Consider the following 16047-nt stretch of genomic DNA (forward strand, 5'->3'; position numbering starts at 1 on the left):
GGAAATAAAGAGTAGAATAATGAACATCCACATATCATGTTTTAATTAATTTGCTTGAGGGTTTTTTTCTTGGATAAAGTATTATAGATTCAGTTGAAGCCTGTCTTATATCCTAAAATCTAGTATCTTTCCTGTCTTTGTTTATTTTTACAATAGATACATATCCATCTAAAACCTATCTCTCTCTATATATAATAATATATGTTTTGGTTTTTGCACTTAAATGTTTTTAACTTTACTTAATGCTATCATAGTCATTCTGCACCAACCTCTTTGTTTGGATTGTTTGTGCTTAATATTTTATATTGTGATCTATCTATGTAAAGCATGTGATATTTGTATATTTTTATTGTTGGATTCCATTGTGTAACTATGTCAGTATTTATTTATTCCCAATAGATAAAACATTTAGGCTGTTGTCAATTTTACACCATTAAAAGCTACATTGCAATGGGCATTCTTAGACCACATAAGTGTATCTCAAGGGCATATTCCTAGTGGTGGAAATTCCGTGCCAAAGGACGTATGCATCTTCAACTTTACCAGCTGTGCCCAAATTGCTTTACAAAATGCTCAGATCAATTTGTATGCCTACTGAAAGTATATCAAAGTTTCTAATATCTAATATTTGGCATTCTTACATTTTGCATATGTAATAAGTTTGAAATGGTTTGCATTGTTTTAATTTGCAGTTCCTCATTTACAGTAGTTCTTTGTCTTTTTTCTTTCTCTTATTTACTTATAGGAAATTTTTCTTTTTTGGTAAATAGTCATACTAATCCGTTCACAAATTCACAGTTAAATTTGCTGTGTGGATGATAATTTTTAGGATCCCCCTAGGAGTCTATCAGTAGAAGATAATAAGAGTGGAGATGGCCAATGGCTTTCAGGGACAGCTTTAATTAAAAAACAAAAATGGAAATTGAGTTGAATCTTGAAGGGGGAAGGTCCTAATTAAGAGGATTAGTTTAGAAAAGAAATAAGCAACTTCACAGAGGAAGTAACTGTCGACATTTGAAGCCATAAAAAAAAAATCCTACAGTGGGTCTGGGTCTGATGATTTTTAGCATGTTTCAATTATTTACTTATTCTTTTTTATTATTTTGAATTTATTCCCATTAGTTCCAAAATTTATTCAAGACAGTTTACACACTATATATAATCAGTGCAGCATATCTGTTTTTAAATTAGTAAAGTGTGACACAGAAAAATTAATTTAGGATTGGAAGGCATCAGGGAGAAATGTAACATAACAAAATGCAGGTCATTAAGACCTTACATAATGATGAAAGCTGAACTGTACTTATAACTCAGAGATTCCCAGTGACCAAAGCAAATAAGGAAATTAATGAATTTTAGGATTCCTATTGCTTTTCACAAAGTAGGGTCTGGTATAAATTTTCTTCCACAACTCCTCATACATAAGATACTGAGTGATGCAGTGGGTTCCATCCTCAATAGCACTCCAATATGAGATGCTATTACAAGTATCTAATGACTTTTTGTAGTGTCCTTCCATATAAATGGAGACATAATTTAAAAGCCATATTCATTGAAACTGACCCAATAGCACCCCAATATTAGATGCTATTATAAGTATCTAATGACTTTTTGTAGTGTCCTTCCATATAAATGGAGACATAATTTAAAAGCCATATTCATTGAAACTAGCCCAAATTAAGGTAAACTAAACATTAGGATTCAATTATATGAAATGACCCCATAAGCCTCCTCAATTCTAGGATAAAATCTTGGCTCTTTTGCAGACGCTGGTAAATACAATCCTGGCTGTTATTCAAAAAGGAATTTTGGGGTTTATGCGCAAATGGAAAACATGTATCCCAATAAAAGCTATATTAACTGGCAAAACATAAGAATACTTAACTAAATACTTCTTTTATGAATTGAATTGTTAGCAAGGCTAAAATCTGCAACCTCCAAAATATGGGTAAATTGACAAATTTCATGTGGAAAGGGACCCTTTTTGATATATATATATATATTTTTTTACTGTTGTATCACCCGGTTTTAGCAGTAAGTCTGACACTTAGTAAGTGCTCAAAGAATATTTGGAGAAATAAATGGATGGACAAATGAATGAAATAAACCTCCACAAATTTCATTTTCTACAATGCAGCTTTTGCAGAGTTCTGCCACATGAGAGGTTCTATGCTTCAGCAAGGACCGGAAGCACAAATAAATCTTTTCTTTTGCTCATTAGAAGCAGATACATATGAATTAAAAAGAGGTAGCCTTGACACACTTCTCAGAAAATTAAGAAACCTGATTAGGAGTTAGGTATTATTGTCCCCGGAAGAAATGGCCTCAGTGTTTAAGGATGTTATGAGGCTCAAATGAGAAAATGAAGTTAATATATGAAGCATGTCAAGATGTACACATGTGTACATGTTTGTACAATTCTTTAGTTACCGTCCACATGTCTCCATGGGCTGACCTTTCCAGCTATCTGATGTCTCCATTACACTTCTGAAAATTTGCACTAGTGGGTCACCTCTTCTCCATGCTAAACACTATCTGACTTTAGTTCCTTTTGCCTGGGGCATTGTAATAACCCTTCTCCCTTCTCCTTGTTTTCCGTGTCTCTGGTTCCTCCTCTTGGGGTCGATACTTCATGGCATAGAGTAGTCAGGTCCGTGGATTCTGGGTTGAAATGCTGATTCGACCATTTATAAGCTGTTTGATATTGAACTAGTTACATCACTCTGATTCACTCTCAGTATCATCTATAAAATGAGAATAATACTAATATCTATCATATTTGAATTGTTATGAAGGCTCAACTATGATTACTTACATAATGTGCACAATAACCAGCAAATAGTCAGCAAGCCATAAATTCTAATTATTCTCATCATGATTATTCTACCAAAACATTCTTCCTGAAACCGACATCTGACCCTGACCATCCGTACTTAAATCTTTCAGTGATTTCTAGAGGCCTAAATTGGCAAAGTAGAGGATGTAACTTCCGGTACAGTCTGGCTTCAGCTTCCCTTTGCACCCTCTTCACCACCATCCCTACCCCTCTCCTTATATATTCTAACCAATTATTTCTGGGTTCAGCTCTCCCAGCAGACAATAGCCTTTCAAGTCTCCAAGATTTGACAGAACAAAATTTGGCTGTTTTCACCTTCTGGAATACCCCTCCCTTTCTGCTCTGACAAAAAGCTTTCTCCTCTGGACACCATTATCTACCTCTCTCTGGTCTTACTAACAAGCCCCTGTCACTTTGTAAACTACCTAGAGATATACTGAATTTGCTTATATTTGTGTCCGTCGTCCTGACAGAGAGCCTGTGAACTTCTTTAGGTGGGGAACCCTCTTTAAGTCTATTCTAAGTTCCAGAATGCCTAAAACATAGTAAAGATTTAATACATACCATTAAACAAATGAACGAACTCCTAGCCCAGGGCCTCCCGCATAACATGTGCTCAATGGCATTTACTGAATTGCATTGACTGAATTTAATATAATTCAAACAACTCTTGCTCCTTCAGAACCCCAATCTATTTTTGAACAGAGATTAGACCCTCCGGGTGTTTCACGGTTCTGTTCTGGGCTACCAATGCGACTTAACATGCCGGCAATTTTAAGAAAGAGGTTTTCCTTACCAGAACCTTACAAAAAAAGTGGGACTTGCGGCAGATGGCACCAGAAAAAGGGTTGCCTGCCCAGAGATGCTGCCTCATCGCTTGTTTCCCTTAAATCCCGTGCCTGGAGAGACACGAGAGGGGGAGGGAAGAAAAGTGGGAGAGCGAGTGAAAAAGTTGGCCCGCCTCTTCTCCTCCCCCTCCCATAGAGAAGGACTACACTCAAGCAGATGTCCTAAGACGCCTCCCAAGGGGACCTGGTTCTTGGCTGGAGTCCTCAAATACGTCCTGAGTTCCCTCTGCCCCTTCCCTTCTTCTGTGGCTCTTCTTCTCCACTTATCAACCCCCTCCCCGCCCCGACCCCCTCATCCCCTATCACACGAACAGAGGCACACACTGGAGACCAGAAAACCGCCCCGCCTCCAGACTCTCAATTCTAGGACCACCGTGGCTGCCAATGAAGGATGCCAGTAGCCAGATCCCTGGGAGTTGAGTAAAAAAAAAAAAAAAAAAAAAAAAAAAATCAGGTTGAGGACAGAAAGGAAATGCACATAGCAACCTCCAAAGCACGAAGAAATCTCAGTATGCAAATGCCTACAGGATCCCGAGCAAGGAAAGAGCAGGATATCTCCGACTACCCAGAGGACGTGCAGCACCACAAACAGGAACTTTAAAGGGATTGAAATCTGTTGCCTGTTCCACTAGGAATATTGTTTGCAAGGCACAAGGTGTCTTTTGGTAGTGAGCACCCTCTGCGCATGCGCAGGTCCATTCGGGAATTACTGCCCTGCCGCCGACTAAGTTGCATTCCTTGAATCTTCGCAGAAAAGACAATTCTTTAATCAGAGTTAGTAATGTGGACAGTACAAAATCGAGAGAGTTTGGGGCTTCTCTCTTTCCCTGTGATGATTGCCATGGTCTGTTGTGCACACAGGTGAGCTGCTGATCTTGAACGTCTCTTTTTTTCCTTGGTGTTTTTCTTTTTTACATGCTTGCTGGATCATGTAGCTTGTTATTTGGGGGTAGGTGTGCTTGTCTATATTTATGTCTGCTCGCAGTTTGTGTTCATTCTGAATACGGTCCCTACTTCTTCCCTTCAGCGCCAATGAGCCCAGCAACATGTCATACGTGAAAGAGACAGTGGACAGATTGCTCAAAGGATATGACATTCGCTTGCGGCCGGACTTTGGAGGTAATGCTTCATCTTTTTTCAACCTGTAACCCATATCTAGTTCTCCTTTCCTGTCAAAGATAAATGTCAAAAAAAAAAAAAAAAGCATGTCATTTCCGCAAGTGTGCGCTACGCCCAACGCCCTGGACACACACACACACACACACACACACACACACACATCCCGGACCCTCAGTCTCAGGTGGATGAAGCCCCAGGCAGAGCCGACCTTCCCCGGCCCGACACACCCTCTGCATAGTCACTGCATCACGCGTGTGCCCACACCTGTTTTCCCAGGCTGTCCCCTGCAAGGGGGAGTGGGGGATGGAGGAAGCCCATTCAGACGTAGTAAGCACAGGGAAGCCCCCCGCCTCTCCCCATCCTGTCGCCACTCTGAGAATGTGTCCATAATGTGTGCCACCTCCCCGCAGGGCCCCCTGTGGACGTAGGGATGCGGATCGATGTCGCCAGCATAGACATGGTCTCCGAAGTGAACATGGTGAGTGGCCTCCCGACGCGCCCGCGGCCGGGCTTACGCAGATGTGAAATGGACCGGTCCCCGCGCCCTCTGCGTTTCATTGGCGGTCACCTCGCCCCGGCCCCGGGAGTCCCACTCCGTGCGCTCCCCACACTGGCACACACTCCCCACTCCCCACTCCCCGTTGCCCCTGGTTTGTATTTCCAACACACACACACACACACACACACACACACACAAGCTACTGCAGTGTTCCGGAGGAAACGTGCTCGGCACTATTTGGGGAAGGACGGGTGACTGTGGTGCTGGAGGATCGGGTGGGGCGGAGTCTGAGCGTTACTTTAGCAGGGTTTCCTTTGGTGTTCCGATGCGGAGGGCACCACCTGCCGGCGGCCCGGCGGCCTGCAGCAGGGTCCCCGGACCGCGGTTCGCCGCCGCCTCCGCTCCAGGAGCGGTGGCCCAAGCCCCCCAGCCCGCCCAGGTCCCGCCACCGAACGCCCAAGCACTCCATCAGGGTTTCAGACTGTCCCCTCCCTCGTTCCAGGCTCTGGCACACCTTGTGGCAGGAGCAACAGGCTGAGACAACAGTCCATGCTTGTTAATAGGAAAGTGCTCAAGACAGTTTCTGGGGAGGCTTGTATTGTTCCCTTGTGAGGGTTGATGAATTTGTCTTCCAGCATCTCGCAAATTTAAGTGGAAACCGAATGGGTCGAGTTACTGCTTTGCTTTATCCTAGAAACTTAAGCAGGCCGGAAAAGCCTGATGATTAAAGGGACCGTGGAAATGGGGGGGGGGGGGGGAAGAGGGCGGTAGTAACATAGCGCCCTCCTTTCAAAAGGTTAGCATTCTTCTATTTCCACATTTTCTTCTCCCTTTCTGAAGCTGTTGCACAGTAGACTGAAATCATAGCTGTCGTCTTCTCTATTGGCTGTTTCCAACCACTGCGGGGTAGCAGTTTTCTAGTTGTTAGAGTTTCTAACTGTTGCTTCTCGTAAGGTAGGGGGAAAAAAAGCCTGTTGCTTTTCTAGAACCAACCATCCAGAGAATAGCTAGATCTACGTGAGCAAAATGCCATTTTTATTTCATTTGCGAAAAAATATTGTGGCAGCAGAAATTTTAGACAGCCTGAATAACTTAAAGACTAAAACCCTCTGGGATTTTGTCACTCTATAGCTGTAAAGGCTATTGAATTGTCATTTCATTACGAGTGTGCCGTGTTATCTTAACATGCTAAGATTTAAGAATTCTTTCTTTTTTTAGCTTGTGTCAAGGAAAAATAAATATGTTTATAATCTATTGAAAAGGATTAGAAGAAGAAGTCTATTAAATTTCTGTATTTTATAGTTGTAACTTCTCCTGCTTTAAATAGCTTATTTAAAATAAGGTGTCTCTGGTGGTTGTATTGGAAAAAGAAAAACAATTTTTAAAAATGAATGCATAGTGAATATTTTCTGACTCAAGGAAGGTTTTTTAACAGACTGGCTTATTAATCATATTCTGTTCGTATACATCTCAGTACCACAAAGCAACCCAAAACACACTATTTACAAACACTGGAGAATGTAGTAGTAACGTGCACATATACAAATCATACCTAATCTATGCCATTGCAACTGGATAAATTAGATAATGAATTACAAAGTAGTCTATATCTTGTAGATAAATGATGATAATATTTTCCTTTCCAAATCATTTATTTTGGCATCTTGTAAGTACCAACATAGATAATTTATAAAATGGGAGAAGATTCAGACAGCTTAAAAGGCAAACAGTGCCTTTGCTGGTGGTCTATTTTCTGTATAGGGTACTATGCTTTACAGAATTTTTAAAAATGTATAATTCTGTTGACTATATTTACAAACAACTTTGGAGGTACAAAAAGAAACTGAATTGAATAGGGAAGTTGCTATTAACCAAAACAACCATTTCCACAAAAAAACCTCTGTGTAACTAGTTGTTCAACTGAATTCATACGTAGCCCAGACAAAGAGGATTGAGTTTAATTGCAGTACCCCTGGAAAAAGCTCCTAATGATGGAATAATACAGCCTACTTACTTACTGTACTATGTATATATGTACTTGAGTTTTTAAAAATACTCCCCCAACAGATAAGCCTTTGAAAAATATATTGTACTAAAATACCAATTACCTTTCCACTGGGGTGTTAGAAACATGGTGGGAAAATAGAAAACACTGAACATTGAAAAATAGTAAACCTTGATTTACTTACTGTTCCTTGTTTCTCCTTTTAAATGAGAGCTACCAACAAGATCCAAGGTCTATTTTACCTTCTCTCATATATGACAAAGCATTGAGATAAATAGGTTGGAAAAAACACCAAGAAAAATGGAAACAAAGAGGACTTTTAAGATCAAGGGTTATCACCACAACCTCAATAGTTCTGGTTAAGAGCATTGTCTACAATATGCTTTGAATTTTAGATAATATAAGTAGGGCTGAAATGTCAGTGGGAAATAAGGCTCAATGATTTTTATATTAAACATGTTTTAGTACCTGAATAGGCAGTAACTTTTGAGGTTATTTAAAAGGAATTTTTTTTTACCAAAATTGACAAAAATTAAGAATGGACAAAGCATATAATAAAAAATAGCTCTAAAGAAACTTCAGACTAAAGTCCATTCCTAAAACACTGTTCATTTTTATATTTTTATTCATTAGCATTATTACCCACCCATTCCATAGCTGGGAAAATGACATGATAATTGTACATTACATTAATGGGTTGGAAAATGAGGCTTTGTTAGGTTTTGTTCTTTTCTTATGCTACCCTATGTGAAATATAATTCTATGTCGGTTTATAGCATTATCTGTTTTCAAGACTAACATAACATTGAGTATTTTCTGATTCATGTTCTTCAGAACATAGAATGCTACTCCCAAATTAAGAAAATAAAAGCTAGCTTTTATGGTCAAGAACCTATACAATCCAAAATTATTGACTCTGAGCGGTGAATTCTGAGCAGCATTCCTCTGAGGAGTAATTCCAATGCAGAAAAAAAGAAAACTATATTGAGGAGCAAGACTTTTCAGGAATTAATATTATTGATTAAATTAGGAAGAATTTTTCTTATGGCAACATGGGATATACTAGGCATGCGATAGTGATTATACACTGTTATTTTTTGAACAGTTATATTTTAAAAACTACTGTGATTTCCATTTGTTGTTTTATTAAACACTTCAAACCTCCCCTTAGTTTCTGCCAAGCCATAAACCTACTCTCTCTGTCTCTCTCTGTCTCTGTCTCTTTCTCTCTCTCTGTAGACTAAAGATAAACAGAAGGCAGTTGGGGCAAAAAGGAGACAATAGACCCCATAAATTGCCTTTAAGTAACACTAATATCTCTCAATATAAATTCAGTGAAACACAAATGACAATAAGCAGATCTTCTCTTTGAGCAGAGGACTGGGGAAGCATGATATTAACTACCTGCAAACAAGAGTTGAATTCTTGCATTTCAGATTCCAATAACTAGTTGTTCCTTCTTATTAAGGAGGTGGCTTCTGATGATCAGGTAGGAGTTCCAGGCATAAAACTCTCTTTCCCTGACCTAGAGAACAATGTTCCAAGTGGGCACTCCCAGAAGACTTCACATCTATTGAGTCCTGACCCAAGTAGCCATTCCTAGTAATAGCACCATGCATTCATGGTTTCTTTTCTTCCTTCATGCATGGGTGGATGCAATAGTGAATGCTCTTCCAGGCATTGGAAATAACAATGAAAAGAGTAAAAAACAAACAAACAAACAAACAAACAAAAAAACAACCTTACAAAAGCCTCAAATGAGCCAGTTACATAAATAATACCTAAAAGATAAACAAATATAATTTACCAAGTATCCACTGTTGTTAAATTGCCCTGTTGTTGCTGTTGTGATTTTAATATTTGATTGCAGAGGTTTCTGGTGCATACTTTAGTTATGTCCAATTATCATCATCTTGGTGACACTAAACAGTCACTACTTTCAGTGTCCCCCTGCCCATTTCTTTAAGTCAGTGTTTTTCAATCTATACTGCATACCTGAATTGCTCTGAGATCTTAAAATGATAAAATGCAAGTTCTGAATCAGAGGTGTGGGATGGGGTCGGCATTCTGCATTTCCTAGGTGACACCCCTTACTGGCGTGTGGACGGCACTCTGTGCTGCAAGGTTGTAGTGCGTTATTCTGAGATCTTGCATTATTGAGAAATGAGCACTTTTTTCTCTTAAATTTCCTGAGGAATGCTATTATTTCAAGGTTCCAAATTGAGTTTTAAGTTAATTTCTAGATAATCAGGTAGCTGTGCTCAAAGGGGGACATTAGTTTAGTAATTGATGATTAAGCAATAGGACAAAGACAAGAGCCTGGATGATGGGGCTTGACTTAACTAATAAGCACTTCTCCTAAATGTGTCAATACTCATGAGTCAGCCAACCTTACATGAGGGCTATGAAAGTGTTTCCAAGCACAGTAACTCTGACAATACTATCCTGCTGCTTTACAGAACACCAGTGACTTTTCTTAGTCAGAATACAGAACATTGCAAACTGTCCCCTCCCCACCCCCCGCCACTAAAGAGCTTGCAATAGCTTTGTAAAATAGCCTAAACATACCCTTGTTGCTGTCAGGAAATTCTCTGAGGTTATAACAAAATCACTTTGCAAATAGAGCAAATAGGTCAGTATCATTTAAAAGTAGGAACGGCTATCAGCAGTTAAATAAAGATAGAAATGCATTTTTCTCTTATATGAGTAATCAACCAGGTCTCACTTTTAGGTGCTGGGTTACAATATTACACCATCTTGAGAAGCTGAGAGAGGAAAAATGTCCCTTTGCCATTCTGTTTCGAGATAACAGAAAGATCTTTTTGTACCCTAAGCCACATCAAGGCAAGGCTATCCAAATTTTTTGAATGTTTGGGTTCACATTTGAAAGCCTATGTTCTTGGAATCATAAGGCCCTGGGTATTAAAGTGTGCAATACGATGAAAATAAATAGTAACACTTATTGAATACATCCTGTGCATGAGTTATGTTTATGGGGTGCTTTATATCACTAGCTCATTTAATCCTAGATTTAAGGTTATGGGGTTATTATCCTGCATTATAGATGGAGAAACTTAGGCTATAGTGATTAAATAGTTTGCTCAGATGTTACAGAGCTAGTAAATGGCATGGCCCAAGTCTGAAACCAGGCAACCTGACCCCAAGGCCTGGCTCCTATCTGCCAGGCAAGCAGAAATATATTCCCAGTATGTAGCTTTGGAACCTTGAGTGAGTCATTTGACTTCTCTGGGCCTCAGGTTCCCCCTCTGTAAAATGAGAGTAAATGGCACTATTGCTAAACCTGTTTTCAGTTCAAATATTCTATGACATAAACTTAGACCTTTAAAGATTTTAGACTCTGCCCAAAATAAGATTCTTCCATTCTATCTTATTCTTCTGTTATAGTCTTTCTTCTTCCATTTAGTTCTCCTGTTAGATACGTCAATCAACAAACATTTATTGAATTCCTATGGAGTACACAAACTGTGGTCTCCTGGGAACAACGCAGCAATGATTGTGTGTCATCTGGGGCCTCTTAAATCACCATTTTCATTGGTCATGGCATTATTGTCCTTTTTTTTTTTTCCTAAACACATTTCCAAAGACAGCAATAAGAAACAGTGGATCAATGGTCTTCAAAATGAGACTTGACTGATTCCTGGTTTACATTGTACCGAATGTTGGAGCCAGCACCTAGACGGAAATTTTTCTATCCAATTCTGTCCACTGTGTTCAAACTGGGAAAATCACTCCACTCTAAATTAATAAATTTTTCAACACTTAACGTGAAACAGTAAGAAACCATTACTCTCCAGGATCTGGGTATCCCAAAGATTTACCCAAACCACTTAAAATCTTTCCATCAGGTGGTCTGGTGGCAACAGTAAAGCTAAAGTGTTCATCTCAGCTGAGTATTACTTGATATCAATTCTCTAAGTGTTTGATACTTTTTGTCTTGGCAGACCCCCAAAGTCTCAATAGCACCCTCAAAACACAGAGGAATGAAATCTTGCTATTAACAAGGAAGGTAAAAAATTTCAAAAGAAAAGTAATGGTTGTAAGTGTTTCCAACTGACTTGAGTTTTAATAACTCAAATGACATTACCACACTTGAAAATAATAGGAGGATAAATAGATATATGCTTATAATTGATTAAATGTTAGTACAGAGCTTCCTCATGAACTTTTTCACAGCACTAAATCCTATTTTTTTTATAATACCAGAACCGAGTTTCTATATTTTAGAATACTTGTTTTCAGCAGATTGTACATTTCATGAAATCTTTTGACTATCCACTGAAGGAAGTTAATAGTCTGTGACATATAACAACCTATTACTCAGCCCTTGACAGAAATGTTCAAGAAAGGATTTACAATTAATTCCTATAAGTGGTTATACATTAGAGAAAAGGTTGGCCAAAGAGTAAAAGATGTGTGGGTTTTCTTTTTTGTGAGCCCTGTTATCCTGTTTTACAATCTTTATTAGTCCTCATTGTTTTTCTACTAGTAGTTTTTTTCTGCTACCCCTCTGTTAGGCACTTAATGTATGCCCCCTCTTTCAGCCCAGTACAACTTATCATTGTATTGCATATTTAAGATTAAAAGGCTTTTTTTCCAAGAGCATTCATTCAACTACTCTACTAGTCTCTGTCCTCGTAGAATTTACATTCTTCTCAAAAAAATTATTTAAAACTTTATTTGGCAGAATGAAGATTCTTTCCCTTTGAGAGATTTGGAAACATTTACAGTTATTTTGTTCTTGGGTTGTTTTGGTTCAACACATACTTATAGAACAATTCTTTTTTTAAAAAAATGTTTTTAATGGGTCCTAGGGATGGAAATATGACTAACATATGCTCCAAACCTTCAAATATTTTACAGTATACAGGACAATGTATACCTAAAGTTATTTTATTTATTTATTTGGGGGGCGGCTTGAACCCATGAACCATGAAGTCATGACCTGAGCCAAAGTCAGATGCTCAACTGACTGAGCCACCCAGGCACCCCACAAATATAATTTCTTTATTAAATGCATGTAAAGTGTTTCAAATTGTGTCTATCACATAGTAAGTACTAAATAAATGTTAGCTTTAACATTATTTTTTAATATGAAATTTATTGTCAAATTGGTTGAAGATATTTTAAAATGATGTGTTAGGTGCTATGATGGAGACATGTATGTCCAAGATTCTATGGGAACATGGAAGAGTGGTTTCCAAGGTGTAGTAAAGGGTTAATCCTGAGGAGAATCTTAAAGAGGAATAGTAGTTAGCATCATGTATAGGCTACAAATGAAAAGAAGAATCTTTCAAGCAAAAAATAAGGGCATAAGCATTGGCAGGTGTGTATGAAAATAGCCTGAGTGTTCCAGAAACCACAGGTTAGTCACTCTTGTGAGAACTTAAAGAGCACGGGGAAGATTGTCAAGAGATAAGATGATACTAAAAGCAAAGTGTAGGACAGTGTTATTGAATGTTCTCCTGTGTTTAAAAAGAAGGCTGTCTGTCTCTGTCTCTGTCTGTCTGTCTGTCTCTCTCTCTCTCACTCGCTCTCTCTCTCTCCATATATATATATATATATATATATGTATGTGTGTGTGTGTGTGTATACACACACACATACATATTTACAGAACACACACACACACACAGTATATACACTGACCATTTCTGGAAAAATATACAAAAAATGAATGGTTGTCTCTTGGAAGTGGAACTAGGAGTATGGCCTGAAGGGATACTCATTGTATTTTACATACCTGCTTGAGTTGTTTGATTAAACAAAAATCTTATACATGTTTTAAGCTTTCACTCTAAAAAGACACACACAAACGCACACGGAAAGAAATGATGCTGGAATATGTATGCTAAGAAAATGAATACTAATCCTGAAATACAGAAAACGTGCTAAAGGTTCTAACAGGTGCTATGTTTTACATGTCAGAGAGATCATTCTGGAAGTGATGTGGAGGATGAGGTAGAGGAGGATAAAATTGGGGGCAGCATTCCTAGTTAAGAAGCTAAGAGTGTGGTTCAAAATCCAGGTGAGAGGGGATAAATGCCTAAAGTAGAAGAAGAATGACCTTAGGAATTGGAAGTAAAAAAGAAGAGATAATCAAACAGAGGCAAATTGGAGGGATTTTATGACTGGTTATTTTTTTTAATTTTTTTAAGTTTATTTATTTATTTTGAGAGAGACAGCCTAAGTGGGGGAGGGACAGAGAGAGAAGGAGTGAGAGAATCCCAGGGAGGCTCCATACTGCCAGCACAGAACCAGACCTGGGGCTCAAACTGAAGAAACCATGAGATCATGACCTGAGCCGAAACCAAGAGTTGGACACTGAGTTGGACACTTAACTGACTGAGCCACCCAGGCGCCCCATGTGACTGGTTATTTAATGGAGATTAGAGAGAAGATGATCCTAGAATGCCCTATGAGGTTCCATGTCAAATGATCGGCACATGTGGTACCATCTGCCCAAGGATGGAACACAGGAAAAGAAGCTCCAACCATCTTATTCACCACTGAAGTGGGTATGTTATCAGAATTAAAAAAAAAAAATTGCCAGAGCATGTTACTATAAGCTTACTTGTGGGGACACTGGGGTAGAATATTGGAGACTGAAACTGTCCTGAAGAAGACTAGTTCTTTGATGAGTTTTCTAATTCTGTTCACAAATAAGGCAAGCTCTACAGGGAGAAATCCTGGGGTGCATCAATGTGGTGGCTCAAATGAGCTGATTAGAGATAAGGAGAAAGGGTGTTGGCCAGAGACAGAATAGAGTGTAGTCAACTTTAATCTCTAGCAATATTGTTCTTTCTCTGTGAGGACCTAGACCCTGATAGTATGTAAAACATACTTCTCAAATTCGTCCAGGGATGTAATCTTTGTACTCTGTTTTAGTTGCCTTTATAAAACCAAATAGGTGGGGAAAAAAGATGTGTGGAGAACTCACTTACGCAGCATCTGCTCTCTTCTCTACCACGTCCCCAAAATGATTCAGAGCCCTTCTGGAACACTGTGTTTCCATGTGAAGTCATGTGCAAGCACTGTGAGTTCTTGCAGAAAGTGTATTTGGTGATGACATGAGACCAACAGAACACAAGTGAGGCCAATAGCATGCCTTGAGAAGTGAATCTTAGCTGCCAGGAAATTAAAAAGTAATTCCCAGCTTTGCTGAAGAACTGAAACATCTGAATGGCCTGATGGGAATGATTTTAAACGAGAATTCAACAGAGCCCTGCCCCTCACAAATGTTCTCATGGAAAAGGGATAGCTATTTAAGCAGAGGTGTATTCATACATTGTAATATTTGGTTTAGAGAAAAAAGGCAGAGATGTAGCTGGAGAAATAGATCCAAATAGAAAAGGATTCTTAGGTAGCTATTAGCAATCAGCTAACCCATACTAGAGTATGGGTTAAGGCACTTCAGATACAACAGGAAAGTTAGAAGCTAGATGCCTCGCTCTTGTTGCTGAATGGATTAATCAGGGAAGTTGCTAGAAGTGAATCCTGCTTGAATGAGAGGGTTATTTGGGATCCTTCCTGAAAGCGGGGGAATAGATTTGTTGAAAGCTCAGGTTCCCTGCCTACTCTAACCCTCTGTGACTCATGGTGAGATTTTTTTTCTTTCTCTCTTTTCTTCTGATCTATTATTTTCAAGAGAATGATACACAATTCTCTAGTCAAGAGGAACAGCTTTGTGGTTTCCATAGAGACATTTCAATGACATTTAGTTGAAATCCTACCTAGAATATTTCTCATGTCAGAGGCCTTCATTTCTCCCTCCTACCACTTGCAATCCCTCTCCCACCCAAATCCATCTAGATCTACTTTAAAGCCCACAGGAAGTCATCTTTCTTCTGTGGAGCCTTTTCTGTAGCCACACCAGAGAGAATTATGCTGGAGAAAGAGTATACAGGGCATATAAACAAATCAAGACTCCAAAGAGGCAAAAGACCCAATATAATATAACGATCCTCTTTCAGTCCCAATAAGGTTTTTATTGACCTTGTCTTTTCAGCCTGCACTATGTAAGCTCCAGGAAGTTTAGGATTATATTCTTTATGCTCTCTGTGTAGCTCCTAGCATATTATAGGAACTTAATAATAACATTTATTAGGATTATAACATAATTTTTCTGGTCATAAAGAAGTGTTAGTAATAATGTCATTTGAATTTATTAATTCAGAAATTAATAGGTTCTCTGTCAGGTCTACCTTATGCCTGAATCTGTAATTTTCTTTTAGGTTGATCATGAATCAGGAGCCGTTTCTATAGAAACAATTTTATCACATGGCACAGTCAGTTTCACACACACAAAACTACTTCATGACAAATATCAGTGCAATGTACACACACACACACACACACACACACGCATGCAACCACCTAACTTTTCTTCAGCATTAAAAAATAATGACTGCTTTTCATTCTTCAAAATGTCATTTTCATACTGGCACCTGGACTATCACTATTTCTGGAAATATTTAAGAAATTGTTAAAGAACCACTTGATTGATGACTATAAGGCGAGTGACATTTAAAAAGAAGGAAAATCAAACTTAACAGGTAGCATATGAAAAGGGATTCCTCAGCCAATCTGGAGAGGTTATGAATAAGTAGATTTTAAAAGATAACCCAATAACTTTATTAAATTTCAAAATATAAACTAAAAAACATGTCTAATTGAGAAATATACATATTTAATGTATGTGTTTATAATCTATCTATCCATG

The 16047-nt window shown here is 38.6% G+C and overlaps 1 protein-coding gene across 2 annotated transcripts in view; it reads left to right on the forward strand.

Annotated features, from left to right (window-relative positions):
- Window positions 1-4465: 4465 nt before the first annotated feature.
- The window catches only part of GABRB1 (gamma-aminobutyric acid type A receptor subunit beta1), a 380581-nt gene continuing 368999 nt past the window's right edge, over window positions 4466-16047 (forward strand). For both annotated transcript variants that reach the window (XM_047092020.1, XM_047092021.1), the window contains exons 1-3: window positions 4466-4545; window positions 4712-4803; window positions 5214-5281. In XM_047092020.1, coding sequence (XP_046947976.1) covers window positions 4466-4545; window positions 4712-4803; window positions 5214-5281 — 240 coding nt within the window. The remainder of the gene's footprint in view (window positions 4546-4711; window positions 4804-5213; window positions 5282-16047) is intronic.

The sequence above is a fragment of the Lynx rufus genome, unplaced genomic scaffold (assembly GCF_022079265.1).
Source record: "Lynx rufus isolate CCGP_SWC_20201006 ecotype Redwood Valley unplaced genomic scaffold, mLynRuf1.p SCAF_3, whole genome shotgun sequence".
Lineage (NCBI taxonomy): Eukaryota > Metazoa > Chordata > Mammalia > Carnivora > Felidae > Lynx > Lynx rufus.